Below are 17,754 nucleotides of genomic sequence, written 5' to 3'. Positions count from 1 at the left end.
GAATAAAGAGTAAGTTTTTAACTGCTGTTTGGCCAAAATTGTATTTGCTGGAAATTGGGAGGCGCTCATTTCTACTGATTTATCCAGCTGAACTGTGCAAACAAATATTTTATATTGCAACTTGGGATGCTTTTACAGATGCATGGAACTGCCACCCTATAGAATAACTACAGCTAATTAGATTGCATCCCCTTTTTGATTCAAGCTATATATGCATTTTATATAGAGTAAATGGTATTTTCAATCTATTTGATAATATAGATTGATAGGTTTATTTTCAAAAATGTTTGCAGTGAAAAATAGTTCAGTTCTCTATACATATGCTGACCACCACTTCATAAGTTATTGTTTTATTACCAACTTTTTAACTTTTATTTCCAAATCCCAGATTTTTGTCTTTGCTGTACTCTGTTAGGAAAGAGCACACAAGAAGACCGTGCTTACTGTTTAGGTACACTTTACTACTTTTATTTGTACACAATTCTGTCTTAGGTTACATATGTATTTTTATAAGTATGACAGTTGTTGTCTTTTTTCAAGTAAATTATCATTGAAAGACTTTCTGAAAATTGATATAACAAATGTGATACAGAGCAACCTACAAAAAGTACAACTCACTCTAACAGACCAAACAGATAACTACATGCACTTCATACAGAAAAAAACACCCCAGGATTCAGTAATCTTCTGTGTAAGACTAAATTAGTCTTACACGGAAGAGCCAGTCTAAGAGTAAGACAGCAGCGCCATGCATATTAATGAGGGAGCGCTGCCTCAACTCTAAAACTAACATGGAGCGTGGACGAGTGTAGGGGGGCGTGTCGGACGGCCGATCAGTCCAAAAATCCACACCCCTGCATGTTTGAAACACGGGAAATGTCTAGTTACATGAGCGAGTCCGCTCACATGTGTACATTCTAACACTAAACTCCCCCATATAGTAAACCCTGTACAAATATAAAAAGTAAAAGAATTTTTTTTTTCATTTCCGATATAGCTGCCCGTATTTGCATGGGTTTGCCCATTGCTTAGCTACAGTTAGCAGTTTAGACACCGAAGAGGATAATAAGAAAAATATATGCAAATTAAGCGAAATAGCGATAGTGTATTGGTTAAAGCCTTTGCGCAAAGAGGAGGCATTCCCACCACTACACTTTTCATTTTCTGTTGGAAATCTGTATACAAAAATATTTCCTGACGTATTATTTAAAGTTTTGTAAAAAGCATTGAAATGTTATATGTAGTAGTCAACGAATTTTATATATATACTGATGCATGAGTAAATTATTTAAGCAATGTAAAGCACTGCTAAGCACATTTTACCAGTATTGAGCATATTTATATTTAATTGCTCATAGCTGAGCAATGCGTTAGCTACTGCAATGTTTTTGCACGGAGCTGCGCATCGCACAAACTGGTGCAAACAGAACATATTTGCGTGCAGCTGCGCACCGCCCTAACCAGCGCAACATCAGGCAACGTCGAGCAACGCTGAGCAACATCGGGCAAAGTTGAGCAAAGTTGGCTAAACACGGCCACACCTCCTTCACTGTACCTTAACCATTGAGGTCTGGCCAGTAGGAAAATAAAAAACAGTGACAGGTCTCGAACTCGGGATACTGTGCACTATAGTCACAGTACATAACCACTAAGCCATGACAGCATTTCATAACCATGCACTTTCAACAGACACATATCTATCAAAGGAATATTAAACATTGCTGACATCAGCTAAGCAGGTGTGCCTACAGCTGAGTTTTTTCCCAAACTGGCCAATCACAAATAAGTGCGGGAAATGAGGCATATTTAAGCTCCACAGGCGGGAATATTTGCCATAACTGGTTGTAGCTCCCTTCTGCAGTCAGCATGGACGGGGTTGGAGAAGGCACTCGATTTCAAGCGCAACGTTGGGGCATTGAGGAGACCAAAGTAATGGTTTGGCTCCTTGTCCACAATCACAAGGAAAGACTCCTGCAGGGCCAGTACCAGGGCACCCAATACAAAACGAAGGCCTGGAACTGTCTAGCTCTTGATCTCACCAGTGCCACTGGCGTTCCTTGGACTGGTGAGCAGCTCAGGCACCATTACTCTGACCTGAAGCGACGCAAGGAGGATCAACTGGACCAGTGGATCCAGGAGGCCTGTGGGATGGCAAATGCCCCAGTACTGAGTAAGTAGCCATTGTATTAAGTATTTAATTGCTATTCTTGTCTATACTGTGGATAGGTATGTCTCATTATCACTGCATTTACTTCACAGCTGCAGGTGTCCAGGCTATGAATCAGCAAGCCCATGAAGATAGGCTGCAAAGGCTGCATCACCAGGCAGGTTAGTAATTATTCTGCATGTACTGTTATATAAAATAAATGAGAGAGCCTTCAAAAAAGTGTTTTAACCCAATAAATAAAGGTATAATAATTCTTTAATAATTATTCTGCATGTACTGTTATATGAAATAAATGAGAGAGCCTTCAAAAAAGTGTTTTAACCCAATAAATACAGGTGTAATAATTCTTTAATAAAGGTATAATTCCTGGAGTGCATCTGTGTGATTTTCTTTGATATGTTGTTGTACTGTTGCATTTTAGAAATAGTACTATTGTATTAAGCAGTGTTAGTAAACCCACACTTGTGTCGGCCCATATACATTGGATGAAAGGAGTGCCAGTAGCTTTTATGCATATTTACAGCCCTTAACTGTTGGTTCATGCCCAGCATGTACAGGTTAATCTGGCAAATGAGTAACTTGGTATTGTGTTCCCCAGAAATGTCAGTGTGCTGCCAGAAATGTAGGGAGCTGGTAACATACAACTGATAATTTCACCTGAACATACCTAAATAATTATATGAAAGTAGAGCTGTCAGTGTACCATCACATCAGTAGTGTGTGTGAGCAACTCTCAAAATATGTAGCAGTAACATCTGCATCCTGGACAGTTTGTATGCCAGATACAGCTCACGTAAATAATGATCTAGCAAAATCCAATTACACAATAGTAGGACACTGAGTAGTGTAATAATACATGTAAGGGACATATAACTGCAGTTAATAGGAATGTAGTGTAAACTAGAAGGATATACAAGTTGTTAATTGAGCTATATTTTCCACCCTACTGTATGTGCATAAAAATGCAATTCCACACCTCATCTGGTATGTCTAATCTCAAAACATTTGTTGGGACATATGTCCTATTGGTTTATAAATATTTGCATTCAATTCTATGCATGTGCCCTGTTCAAATACCACAATACTGGTGGCCTGTTGCCATCAATTAAACCTGCATGCTGTTGTAATGTCCACTATTGTTCTATATATGCATGTGTTATGCTTGCATTTCAACTTTTGAAACTCTGGTGTGTTGGGTTAATGGGAATACTTCTGCATGATGTTATAACTAACTGGGAATGCTGTTGACTGTTACTAACTCATATCTTTATTAAATTCTCCAAAACATAGTTCATATGGGAAGGCCGGTCCCAGCAGACCCACCTGTCCCACCTCAGCTGGCCATGGCACCTGGTACCAGCACGTCCGGTGCCCAGCCTGGGACCTCCTCCTTCTCCGTTGGCCCTGTGCCACCTTTGTGTGGAAGCACTGCAGGGGATGGGGCTCGCCCCCCCGTGCAAGCGTGATAGGAGGACGGCCATCTATCCCTTTGAACGGTCCAGGCTGTGGTGTGTAGAGAGATAGAGCATTCTGTTGCAGAACCTCTACACCAGCTTGAGGCATGAGTGGCGCAACTCCCGGGTCAGCCTGCCCCTCCTACACAGCCACCCTCTGGGCTGTGAAGGTGCAGTGGTGGGGATCTCGGTTCCACTGTTGCCATCTGTGGGCTCATGGGCTTGCGATTTCCAAACATCCCTCCCTGTCAAAAGGGTTCACCCACCACGTGTCATATTCTGACCCTGTATGCGTCGTCTTGTCTGTTTACCTCCCCAACCTACCTCCCCAAATATACCTACTTCCCCTATCCCACATTCTACTCTCACTTGAAAAAAAAGGGGCAATCTGTACCCAAAAAAAAAAAAATTACGCCCCATACATAGCTGCCCATTTTGCCCCATGTCCCCTGGACACATAAAATGTAATTTAATTGGCATACTTTGTTGCCCTCACCCCTCTCTCAGGGTTTGAAGGTTTCATATTTACCTCCAAATTTATTCCATATGCACAGCTGTTGCTGTTAAAGAAATGGGCAGCTATGGACCTTCCCTACACCCGTCCTGCACATCCTGAGCTATTTTCCCTATTGACATTCCTTCTTTGTGCCCCTTTTTCACCACTTTCCTATCTCCCCATTTTCTTTTCTTTCAAAGAAATGAACGTGGGGGTTAGCGGAAGTAAGCACTATTAAGCAGTAGTTAGCGGGTTTGCGCGAGTGTGCGCTTGTTTGCGCTTAGCTAAGCATTGCGCAAACCCACGCAAACCCTCTTACAACTGCTTAAAAGTGCCTTAGTCACTCTGTATATGAGGGCCCTTGTTCTGCTCAGCAGCAAAATAAAACACCTCTGTCAGTCTCGAACCCGGGACCTTGTACACACTACACTGCATGAAGTACCACTAAGCCACGGTAGATATACAAGTTGGTGCTGAAATAAATATATCATGTATCAGAATGAGTGAATGTAAAGGAAAAATAGGAATGCCATACCACACAACTTGTTCTGTGGATCTTTACCAACAGTTGTTGTGGGATTACATTACATTACCAATGGAGTACATTTCTGCAAATAACACTACTCTTCCACGGACAGGTTAGTGTTTCCTGGATTGCAAATTTACCTCATTTGCATAGCTTTCAGCAGCAAATGAGGTAATTTGCATACCATGATGCTGTCCGTGCAAGAGTAGCTTTAGAAGCTCTCATGCACGCCCCTGCCGGCTGTTGCTGGATCGCTCGGCAGACTTATTGGCTGTCTGACGTCTTACTCTACAACTACGTGCAAGCTTTCGTAAATCCGGCCCACACTCTTTTGGCTAAGCATTTCTTATAGGTGCTTTACATTGCCCCAGGCTGAACCTACAATTGGTCAGTGTGGATCAGTGATCTACCCTAGTAAACAAACTACAAATAAACAACACATCAGTTCATAACTCTGAATCTGTTTCACCAAAATGTGAAACACTGTCTCCCTCATTGTAAAACAAATGGGCAAAATGTGGAACATTTACAATGAGATGGCACAGTTAATAATGGTTTCTTTATACTTACAAAAGTTATTTTGATGAATTAATATGATTCAGTATTTTTTTTACCATGGATGCTCTCATATAAATATTAGCTATTAATATGTGAGAGACTTGGCTCTCCACTTCTTTTGTCAATAAAATGTCACAAATCCAGAAATAATAGTGGGACAATGGACTCAAATTAGGGGCAGTTTTTAAATATTATTCTTATTTATTTAAAATGTTAACAGATAAATGGTTTTGTATCAACGCACATTTTTTTCTCTCCATCACCTGTAACGTTTCTCATTTTGTGGCTTTAGGATTTCCATGTTCCACACTGTTCCATATTGAAAGGGTTTGTCATTATGTCTCTCATGCCCTGATTTTGCCACATATTTTGCCCTGCATCTCATAAAATTTTTGATTTTATGTTAAATCTCTGAAGAATAAGCCACATTTTCAAATGCCCAAAGTAGGGCATTTTTAATAGAAAATGTGACATTTTAGAAGACAATTTATAGCAGCAAACAGTGTAGATATCTGAACTTCACTTTTGCCAAAATAAAAAACTTAAAAACACTACGCGAACTGTACAAGGTTAATCAATTTACGTACAAAATAACTGTGTTATGTAACTGTTATAGAAAACCTAATAATAATTTTTGTCCTCAAGTGTCGAGATAAAATTGTGACTGTCCTGCGTAAAGACAGAAGTCGGTAACCAGTTATGCAGTATTTAATTTATTCGAAGTCATATTTTAGACTGCCGCGTCCTTCGGTTTTATAGTCGCTTAGAAGTATTACCACAGAGCAGAACAGTACAACACTACACACACATACAATACCTGCTGTTTATAATCCATAGGACCTTCGGGGATTAAGATAAAAAAATGTTTGCGAGCTTGTACTTAAATGTCGTATTTTTGTCTGTGTGAGCTGAGTCAATCGTCTTTAAAAATACGAACTAAGTCATGATATATAATTAGGAAACTTACTGTTTTCCAATTCAAGAAGCCTCCCAGTTAACATAGGAAAAAAAGACAGTTTTACTACTTATTTTTTATTTCGCTCATTGTCATGCATGGAGTATATTGCTGACGTAACTATGTGACGTCATCTATCACTATGCAAGAAAGACAAGTGTTGAATAGGTTTCAGAGGACAGAATACTCCCAACTTTATAAACAGAATTCAGCAGAAGAACGACTATTGGTCGCTGATATCATCTGTGAAAGTTTTCTTATTGGTTCTATAAACTGATGTTTATGCAGCTGGGGTGTGTTACGGAAGTATTCCACTGAAGTATAGCGAAATACCCGGAACGCATTTGTCAATTTATTCATACTGTCTAATGGGAATTTCTCCATAAAAGTGTTTCTAATTATACTTGATGCATCGATGTTTGAGTTTCATTTTCTTCCGACAACTGGATCTGTTTCACTGGTGTAATATTCGGCCAATCACGCTTATCTGTTGACTTATTAGTGCGACCGTACGTCACTCCCGCCCATTACTGTTAGTGTTCAGATAGCTAAGCGGCAAATAATGTTGTCAGTCTTAAAGAGCCACCCCTTATCCCTTACTGTACGCCCTTAATTCCGAATTAAAGGCCCTATTGGTTTAAACAAGCACTTGTCTTGAAATTGCTCCGCCCTGGTCCTCCTTCTTTCCCGCCTCCTAAGCTGGACGGGTTTGGTTGAGCGGCTGGAGGGGTCCGACGGCTGTAATTTTGGGACTTTAGGATCGCCGAGGGGAGTGTGAGTGGCAAACTGAAAACATCTGGGCCGCTCGCAAGAGGTGATACTGTTTCTTCCCCAAGGGAAGCTGTCGCTGTGGCGTGGTGGGTATACTTGAGTGAGGGTGCCCTGCGCTATGCTCCAGAATAAGTTGGGGTGTCACTATTTGTCTGAACAGAGTGAAAGCGGACGGAAAGCATTTCTGATGTTTCTTTTTACAGATCCAATGCATGACTTCACTGAAAGCATTGTGTGGATAAGGGAGGGGCAGGAATATGTTGTTTGGTGTGGGGGAGGGGCGCTGATGTGTTGTTTGGTATGGGGGAGGGGCAGCGTATTATAGAGGAGGGGTCTTGGTGTGATGATTTTTTTTTCAGTGAGAAGTAATAAACATCTGTTTTTTCAAATTGTGAAATTGTATTGGTTTGATAACTTTACCGAGTTCCTGTGCAAGTTTAGTTTTAAAACCTAACTGTAAATTAGCTGCCACTGTTTGCACGTTTCGGATTTGCGATCTGGGTTCCGTATTAAGTTTACATAGTGATGGGGCGTCTTCCGTGTTTTGGCAGTAGGGTATTAAATGTTTTACTGCTAAACTAGAATGTAAGAAATGTGCATTGAAGTTGTTTTCTCTGAAATAACAGTAGAAAGGGGCACCTTATTATTTGTTGTTGCATGCTTGTACGTCTTCTAGACGTGCTTTGTGAAAGATTGACATTAGGGCAAGGTTTGAGATCGTTATTAAGCAATTGACTGTTTAACCCCCGCTTCTAACATAGTTCAAATTGTATTTCTCTGCAAATCATAGTTGTTGAGGGGAGAAAGAGTCTTGCCTATCACTGATGTTTTCAACTCTGTAGTCACAGCTACTGGCCATTTTACACCAGGATAGAATTTGTGTATTGGTATTTTAATTCTGGCTTCACCTTTTGTTAGAAGGGTCTTGGAATAGCCGTAGTGGCAGGTTAGAAAGTGTGTTTTAGCAGACGTTTGGTACTGTTCTTATATCTACAACCTGAAAAACTGTATTCCCATCAAGTCAGTTAATAACCAACTTTGGTTGTTCCTGATGGATCTTGCTTAAGAAATTCACAATGTGGTAATCTGTGACTAGGTTATCAGATGCTATGTGAATGTATCTGCTATTACCTTAAGGATGAGAAATTGTGGGTTCCTGTCTTATTTTGGTGAACACTATGATCTTAAACTAATTCGTTATATGTGTGGTGAGCAGTGGTTCCCTGGCTGATCAAGAGTTTTTTTTCTTCTTGTAGGAGTACTTGTTTGTAAAAGTGGTTATGTAAGAAAAGGTGTGGTCTGCCCAAGCTGTTTTAGGGACTTACCCAGTGAGTCATCTTGGCTGTCTCTGGCAAAAATATTTTGATGTGGTTGGCGTACTGGTTAAGGTGTTTATCTTACAGATACAAGGTGCATGTTTTGATTCTCACATGGGGTAATTGGCTAGGCTTAAATGGCCTACAGGGGTAGTTAGGTTAGTATTAATCTATGAACCTTTAAATCTCTATTTTCTTAAATCATGTTATACAGCTCCACTAACTCAGTCAGTAGAGCATGAGAATTTTAATCTCAGGGTCATGGGTTTGAGTCCCACATTGAGCAATGTAATTTTCTATCCTTGTCTGTGGCACAAGCTCATTGAGCTAAATGAAAGACCAGATTTAAAGCAGGGTTCAACTCCAGTATGCAGACAATAAAAGTATTTTGACATTGTTGATGTCAGAGTAATTACATAAACAGTGTCGAGAAAGTTCATAGGTTTATACTAGGCTATCTGCCCTAAGGCATTTATAAGCCTAGCCCAAAGTTTTGTGGCTTATGCCACCCCTTATATGAAAAAATACTGTGCCCATTAGTTTGTTGTGCCTCTGTCCAGCAGTGACACCGAGATGATTCCTGGGGTAAACCTACGATCTCCCATCCACAGGTCAAGATTTCTCTTGAACAGAACCAGCGAGGTGCTCTGCCTCACATGGACCGGGATTTTATTCCACAGTTTAGGGAGTCTCTGAGTGATAAATCTATCCCTCCAGCACGTCCTATTTATATCCGTGCTAAGGTTTCAGTCGCTTGCTCTAGTGGTTTTGGTGGATTTGGATTTTTTGAGGTGGAGCATGTCCATTAATTCCGGGTTGGACATGGCCTTGTATGTCAGGCACATGTCACCTCTGAGCAGACGGTATGCGACTGAATAGAGCTGGAGTTTCTTCAATGGCACATGTCACCTCTGAGCAGACGGTATGCGACTGAATAGAGCTGGAGTTTCTTCAATCTGGCAGCATATGACAGATTTTGGAGTCCCTCTATCCTTTTGGTGAGGAACTTTTGGGGTCTCTCCAATTGCTGCAGATGTCGGGTGAGATACATCCCGAATGGGGCATTGTACTCGATCATTGGTCTGATAAGTGAAGAGTACAGGGGAACAATGACCTCACTAGATCTGGATGTGAATCCCTTCATGATCAGGTGGGCAATGTAGAAGGTCTTTCTAACCACTTTAGCAACGTGAGTGTCAAAAGAAAGGCCACTGTCAACCTGGGTCCCCAGGTCCCTGATAACCTCTTCTGTGCTTAGTGGATTGCCACCTATATGGTAGCTTGGGGTTACCTTGTTTTTCCCGAAGGGTATGACTATACATTTTTTGGCGTTTAACTTCAGGCCATGACTCTGGCACCAGCTATCTGTTTCCGTGAGTCCCTTCTGAAGGATATCCGTGTCCGATTCACTTTCCACTATGGCGCCCAATTTGCAGTCGTCTGCAAACTTTGTCAGCCAAAGTCCTCCCATGTTGGCCTGTACTTCTGAGAAGTAGATGCCGAACAATAGGGGGCCAAGGACCGAGCCCTGTGGGACACCACTTGTGACCGGCTTGGAGTCTGACATAGCTCCAGCAACTCTAACCCTGTGGGTTCTGTCCTTAAGCCAGTTTGCAACCCATCTTGTGACCTATGGGTTTACATTTAAGCTGGTAAGTTTTCCTACAATACCCGAGTGGGGTATTGTATCGAAAGCCTTTGCAAGGTCAAGGTAGGCTGTATGGACTGCCTTTCCCTCATCAATGGTCTTGGTGACTGTTTCGAAGAAGTCGACCAAGTTCAAAAGGCATGATCTGCCCTTGACGTAGCCAAACTGGGTCGGGTCCAATGTCTGTAAGTCCGCTATATCTTTGTTTATGAGCTCCATTATGATCCTCTCCATAGCTTTGCAGACTAGACTTGTTAAGCTTATGGGGCGGTAATTACCAGTGTCCGTAGAGGCACCGCCTTTGTGGAGTGGGACCACAGTTGCCATACGCCACTCCTTGGGCACGTATCCTGTGGTAAGGCTGAGATTAAACAGCTGCCTTATGTGCGGGTTTAATTCCTCATTTAGCTCGTGTAACACACAGCCGGGGACACCATCCGGTCCCATTGATGCTGTGTTTTTAACTTTAGAGAGAGCAGCTTTCACCTGCGCATTTGAGATGTCTGGGAGGCTACACTCCGCTGCGATAGTTATCTCTCCTTTGGGGGGGGGGGGGGGTGAAGTTTGCACTGAACCTGTCTGCCAGTATGTTGGCAATGTCTGTGGGTTCAGTGATTTTTGTATCATTTTGGACTCATTCTGAGCATATCTGGGAGTTTCCACCCAGGTTCCTAACATAGCTGAAAAAGGCCTTATGATTGTCCTTTGAATCCATGGCAATTTTTCTCTCAAAATTGGCCTTAGTTGATTTTATGAGTGCTCGTATTTTTTACTAATAATGATCAGGGGTGACTTCCCTTTTATGGATTTTGTTCTATCATGTAATAGCTTTCTCCTCTTATTGTAAAGTTTGTTAATGGCTGGGGTCCACCAGACTGGACGTTTGCCCTTTGTGGAAAGAGTCTTGGTTTTATTTGGGATTGCCTGATCCATGCAGTCCTGGAGGTGTTCATAGAAGGCATTTGTAAGGGCTTCCGCAGCTTGGGTTGTGGTTTGCGATACAAAAGTGATACATTTTTCCATGGTGTATTTGTGGTTTTCCATTTTAAGCTTGCAAACTCCACCATTTATTCTATATTCTCTGTTAGGGGACTGTGTACACAGAGGCCCTTGTTATTTAAGGTGTGTGTTTTGCCTGCCTCTCCCTGATCCCCTCCCAAAAAAATAATAATAAATCGTACTTGCATATTTCCTGAAGTTGTACAATGTGTATATGTATAAATTTATCACAGTGTTTCTTCCTACTTATGTTTGAAGGAATTCAGTTGTGTTCATGCTGATTGATGTATTTTATTTATTTCCTTTTTATAACTGAGAGGTAGTCAGAGTGGCTCAAAGACCTTTTTAACAGAGTCTCTGGGAGAAAAGCTCCACAAGAAATTACAATTAACATTCGCATTTGTATTGGATGATTATTTATTAGTACATTGCTCTTTACAAATACAGGCAAACTGGATTGCAGTTGCATAGATTGCACTGCGCAAAGTAGTGGTTATTTATATTTACAGCTCTTTTTCACAAGTATTATACATAGCATTTGTTTATTATTCGTGTATGTATGTGTGGTTAAAATTTTCAGGGCCTTTCCACTTCAGAAATATATTTGGATGTTTGCATACCATAAGGGACGTTGTATTTATTAATGGTTAAAAATTGTTGAAGTCTTTCCAGTTCAGCAAATATACATACCACACGTTATATTTGATGATGGGTCTAATAAGGAAAGTATAGTGACAAAATGACATCTTTGAATCTTTATGGTATTCCTTCGGAAATTAATTGGGTCAGATAGAAGATTCACTTTGCCATAGATGGTTTGCACTTGTTACCACTTGGATTCTGGACATTGGCAAGAACCTGATCTATCCCCATAGGGCCTTTTTTAGGCCATGCCAAGTTGTTAAATTCTCTAACATAATAAAAATCCCTCATGACCATCTTAAGGTACTGTTGCTCAATGCTAGGAGTTTAAATAAAAACTGCACTCCCTGGAAGTACTCCTCACCCTGGAGAACGCAGGCACATGTGCAGTTGTGGAAACATAGTTTGGAACCATGGAAAGCACCCCAGCTGTCGAAGGCTCCAATGCCTTTCATAAGTTTCAGTCCCCCTTAGCTCAGAATAACACAAAGGGAGGAGGTATCTGTGTTCATGAAGGACAAGTACACTGACACTGCTAGAGTAGTCCAACAACATGAATCATTTGAGTTGCTTCATGCCCAACTAACTGTAGGTGCGACCCCCTATCGTATCCTTGTAGCCACAGTTCTCCTAACACTAGTCTGGAAAACTAGACCTCTGACCAAAACCTACTGGATTCTCTTGACATTCAGCCTAACACCATACTTGTGGGTGACTTCAACCATTTCTTCATACACTAGGAGACTTATACGACCAATAATTCACTTCCTCAGAGGCTGTTGGACTTCATCATTGTAAACACCCTGGAGCAACTAGTTAGCCTCCCAACTAGAGGTACAAATATCCAAAACATAGTACTTAAAAAATATGGGTGATGCTGCTCCCTTTTGTGTATTAACTCTTCCCTGGTAATGTCTGACCAGAAAATTATCCCCTTTAGTATTAAAACTTAACCTAGAATCCCCATCAAACTCCAGGCCTGTTAAGAACTTTGCTAGGACCAGTTACCTCAGACTAAGTGACAGTTTATTAACCTTCCAAGCTCCTTCAAACCCTTTTGACACTGAGGCCTACCCTGAGCTGTACACAAAAGCACCGTACAACCACATTCCTAGCTGCATAGAGGAGGCAGTACCTGTCCGAAGTCAAATCTATGATTACTTGCAAAAATAAACCACTCTAATGACCCCTAGCATAAATAGGCTGTTCAACAAAAGGAAAAAAAGTCTTCTCTAAAGCCAAGAAAGACCTGACAAAACAGTGTAACTAGGCATTCATCAGTCTGAAACAAAGTAGAGAGCTGGTCAATTCTGCCAAAGCAAACTATGAGGCAAAGATAGCCTCCCAGGTGAAAGAACAGTAGGGCTTTTTTTTAATTCTGTTCGGAACCTCAGGGGAAATGCTCAGCAGTGTGTCAAGTTAGTCATGAAAGGCAACAATTAGATCCAGCCAGAAACTGTAGCAAACCTGCTGGTCGACAAGTTCAGTTCAAACTTCTCCCATCATCTCCTACCACACCCCAAAAAATACCCACAAACCCCCCCCCCGGTGATTATGAGGGAACACATCCTTACTGCACTTGCTAAAGTCAAAAACACAGTCTCCATGGATCCTGACAATATTCCAGGATGTTTCTTAAATAGTTTAAAACCAAATCTTTCTGGTCCACTAGAAACTCTCTGTAACCAAATCTTCTGGACAGACTTGGTCTCAAGAGGAATGGAAGACTGCATCAGTCGTTCATCTGCACAAGAGGGGGCCCATCAACTGACCCAGGGAACTACAGACCCATAAGCTTGACCAGTCTTATCTACAAGGCCATGGAAATAATTATTTTGGACCTGATCAGCAATGACATACAAACTCTCCAAACACTGGACCAGCTCTAATTTGGCTTTGTAAAAGGGAGGTCTTGCCTCCTTAATGTAGTGGACTTTTCGAGAAAGTCACCACGACCATGGGTGAGGTTTAAATAGTACAGACTGCTTATTTAGTCCTGGCCAAAGCTTTCGACACAGACCCCCACTCGGGGATCATAGATAAACTTACTGAGTTAGGCATATGCACCCCTTTATCATCTAATGGGTAGCCAGGTGGTTTACTGATGGGACACATGTTGTCTGGATAGCAGAATCCACTTCTGATAAGAAACCTGTGTCTAGCGGTGTCCCACATGGCTCCGTTTTTGGGACCCCTCCTGTTTGGTATATACTTCTCTGAAGTGAAGGCTAATGTTAGAGGCCTCTGGCTCATTAAGTTCACTGATGACTGTAAGCTAGGAGCAATCGGTGAATCCCCAAATTATGTTGGCATTCTACAAACGGGCCTAAAAATGACAAACAACTGGGGTCAAAACCATGGTCTGAGACTAAATGTTAAAATGTATAATCCTACCTTTCGGTAAAGCAGATATCCCTGCAAATTATAATATTGATAGCACACTCCTAAAAGTAGACCAATGGTGAGGGACCTAGGAACACAGATAGATAGTAACCTAAACTTTGACCACTGTATAGCTATGGTAGTGAGGAAATTCTTCTGTGTGGCTAAATTTTTAAGTAAAGGCATGGCATCAGGATCAAAGAAGGTTATAATTTTACTCGACCCTCATTATAATCATAATCGAGTACAATGCTCCCTTCTGCATGTACATAACCAGGCAGTTACACCAGTTGGAGTGGCTCCGGAGATTTCTCGCTAAAAATACAAAGTGCAAGATATGTTTTATGCAGACCGACTAAAGGCCCTGTCCCTTTACTCTGTCTTGTATCATTTATTGAGAGAGGACTTATGCCTGACTGATGAATATGTTACATATTCACAAGAAAAGTTATATGAGGTTTACACATTCCATGGACCTGAACATTGTTTGTGTCTCTAACAGAACTTGCTGGAGAGACAAATTTGTATCCTAAAAGCTACTTCGTCTATAGAATAAACTTCCCATATCTGTAAATCAAAGCCTGTTCCCTCACTATCTTCAAAAAGAATTTGGATAAATGGATGGGGAACGGTAAAGTAACTCATGGAGTGATGTAGAACATGTGAGGTGGAAACACTTTTTTGCCAAACACTACTATGTTGGACTTTTATGCATTTCACTTGTGACCATTTTCAGTACATCAGTTATGTGTATAACTTAGCCCTTTTTGGAGCAGTTTAGTATTGGTGGATGAGAGGATAATGGTGCCCATCTTGCAGTCATCAGCAAATTTGGTCCGCTGTACTTGGATGTTGGCTTAGATGCTTGCAGTGTAAATGCTGAATAGGAGAAAGCCTTGATTGTTGAATTTGTAAACCTTGGTTTACAAGGTTGGTGCTCTAACCCCTGAGCTACAAGGACCCCAAATGAAGAATGCTCCTTGTAATGAATTCCTTAAGAGATGTAAACAGTGGTAGTAAACGTCTTATTATTTGGTAATCCCCATATACATTTTGGAAGTTTGGATCCCAGTCTCTTGTTCCCCACCAGCTTTTTTTTTTTTTTTTTTTTTTTTTTTTTTTGTGGTTACTGAATCAAAGTCCCTGCTGACCTTCACATTTATTGTTTCACTGTGATTTCCTTCCATTTTCAGCTTTAGTGTTGCAGTAAAACTATCCAGTTTGTTTGAAAAACCTACACTGTATGTGAAGCCATTCTCTTGCATGTTTTCCAGGTCAAAACTTAGAAGCTCACACTGCAGAATTCTCTCAGTATTTTCTCAAGAATGAAAACAGGTGGAAGTGAGACTACCTGGCTTGTAATTATCCAGCACCTTCATAGTATGACCACAGCCACTTTGTAGCCATCTGTTTTTTTTTTTTTATCAAGAACCTTCCTAGCATGACCATAACCACTTTGTAGACATCTTTTTTTGTGTGTGTGTCTGTGTATATATATTTATATATATATTTATATATATATATATATATAAATATATATATATATATATCTGTATGTGTGTGTGTATGTATGTGTGTGTATATATATATATATATATATATATATATATATATATATATATATGTGTGTGTGTATATATATATATATATATATATGTGTGTGTGTGCATGTATATATATATATATATATATATATATAAGAAGCATTTTTATTAAATTATCAGTTATGATATAAGCAGTCATGCATTTACGTAAATGAAAACAAGCCATATTGACATAGTATATATATCAAGAAGCATCTTTATTAAATTATCAGTTATGATATAAGCAGTCATGTATTTACGTAAATGAAAACAAGCCATATTGACATAGTGTATATATATCAAGAAGCATCTTTATTAAATTATCAGTTATGATATAAGCAGTCATGCATTTACGTAAATGAAAACAAACCATATTGACATAGTCTTGGGTGCAAGCATTTTACATCACAGACTGTATTGACATCATTTTAGTTGAAAATATTATACATCTCTTATAATCTACCCAGTTATTGTCAGTCAAACATTACATACTTCACTCACATCCTGTCTTCATTTAAACATCATTCTTTCCCTGTATATATTATTCTCACACTTCCCATTTTTTTCCTATATAATTTTTATTTATTTATTTTTTATTTTATTTTGCATTTGTTAACCGGGGGTGTCTGACTGAGCCGAAAAGGCCCTTTTTCTGCAGGTGCCCGGGGAGAAAAGCTCCACATAGAAAAATTACAGATACGTTTAGACATGATCAGTATACACACAAATTACAAAAGGTGTGTTTTTACAGTGGTATGCAGCACATCAACAGTTACAGTGGTGAGAACAAACAAAAAAATATTAATTTAAAAATAAAGGTACTTAATAGATTAGTGGTGTACAGCTGAAATTTGGAACATAGGTTCAAGCCAGTGGAGCTGTCTCAAAGCAGTACAGTGATGAGCTCTATATGAGCAATTTGCAGAAATGCGGGCAATTCTGTTATAGCAAGCTTCCATTTTGCTTAGTTCAGTTTTGTTGAGATTAGTCAGAATAGGAGATGCATAGAGTAGGGTGGATAGAAGTTGGGAACGAGCAATGGCTGATTTTGTGTTGTTGGTAAGAAATGGTTTGATACGGTAGAGTGATCCCAGTTTGGCATGTACTTTTTAATAGTTAAGTTAAGATGATTGTCAAATTTTAGGTGGGAGTCTATGGTTATTTTCAATAGCTTAGCTTGTGCCACTGGAGCAATTGGAGTAGCATTTGTGGAGTAGATAGTGAATTGACTGTTATCAGTGTTTTTGTTAGAACTGGTTATAATCATAAGCTGAGTTTTCTTTGGATTGAGGATAAGTTGGGCTTTAGTTATGTAGTTTTCAACGTCGGAGAATGCTAGTTGAGTTGTTTGCAGGAGGGTGGGAATGTTTTGTGCAGCACAGATTAAGGTAGTGTCATCTGCATACTGAATGATAGATGCATGCTGTGTGAAGGTATGGAGGTAATTTGTGAAGATTGTGAATAGTAGTGGTCCTAAGATAGAACCCTGTGGGACTCCTATAGTTATGGGCAGCTGAGGAGAGAGAGAATTTTCCCATTTCACAGCTTGGTACCTGTCAGTTAAGTAGCTTTGGAACCAGGTAAGAGTGGAATTTGAGAGGTGATACTGGTTTAGCAGGATTTGATGCGAGGCTGTGTCAAATGCTTTGGACATATCAAAAAAGAGTTGTCACTTGCAGGCCTTCATTTTTTAGATGGTTTACTGTGTCTGTGAAGCAGAGGAGGGCTGTAGTGGTACTATGGGCAGGTATGAAACCATGCTGAGTAGGTGACAGGATGTTGCTGTCTAGGAGATATTTTAGCATCTGGGTATGGATAAATTTTTCTAAGATTTTGGCCAGGGGGGAGAGTAAAGCAATGGGTCTGTAGTTATTAAGTTCAGTGGAGGTCCCACCTTTTATGTATGGGTGTAACATAGGATATTTTCCAGAGTTTGGGCACATAGTTTTCAACAGTTGATCTGTTTATGAGAGTGGATATTGGGATAGCAATAGTGTCTGCTGTGATTTTCAAGAAATAGCTGGGGAGTAGGTCGGCTGCTGTCGATGAGGTTTTTAGTTTGGAGAGCATGCTTTTGATACGAAGTGGTGGAAACTGTTTTGAGGGTAAAGCTTATATTAGTGTTATTTGTGTTGTGGGGATAGTGAGGAAGCAGCTGCCCTGTGATACTAAGGATAGAACTGAGTTCACAAAGTGGGAGTTGAATTGTGTTTCAATGGGAACTTTAGTGTCAGGGGTGGTTGGTTTGGGGGTAGCC

General features: G+C 40.3%; 2 protein-coding genes across 5 annotated transcripts in view; one reads left to right on the top strand and one right to left on the bottom strand.

Annotated features, from left to right (window-relative positions):
• PMEL (premelanosome protein) overlaps positions 1–6,250 on the bottom strand; it is a 706,375-nt gene extending 700,125 nt beyond the window's left edge. Inside the window, exon 1 of the mRNA XM_044083764.1 lies at positions 6,169–6,250. Within this exon, the coding sequence (XP_043939699.1) occupies positions 6,169–6,202 (34 nt within the window). The 5' untranslated portion in view covers positions 6,203–6,250. The remainder of the gene's footprint in view (positions 1–6,168) is intronic.
• Positions 6,251–6,429: 179 nt separating this feature from the next.
• The window catches only part of RAB5B (RAB5B, member RAS oncogene family), a 121,528-nt gene continuing 110,203 nt past the window's right edge, over positions 6,430–17,754 (top strand). The window contains exon 1 of one of the 4 annotated variants that reach the window (XM_044083768.1): positions 6,430–6,449. The gene's annotated coding sequence lies outside the window, so the exon portion shown is untranslated. Of the gene's footprint in view, positions 6,450–6,828; positions 7,014–7,492; positions 7,513–17,754 lie in introns of those variants that run through there. The other 3 variants (XM_044083770.1, XM_044083767.1, XM_044083769.1) reach the window with 3 other exon arrangements.

Source organism: Protopterus annectens, chromosome 9.part0 (genome assembly GCF_019279795.1).
Source record: "Protopterus annectens isolate FY-2018-M chromosome 9.part0, PAN1.0, whole genome shotgun sequence".
In the NCBI taxonomy this organism is placed as follows: Eukaryota; Metazoa; Chordata; order Ceratodontiformes; family Protopteridae; genus Protopterus; species Protopterus annectens.
Note: the sequence above shows the minus strand (reverse complement) of the source record. Positions and strands in the feature narration are given on the sequence as shown.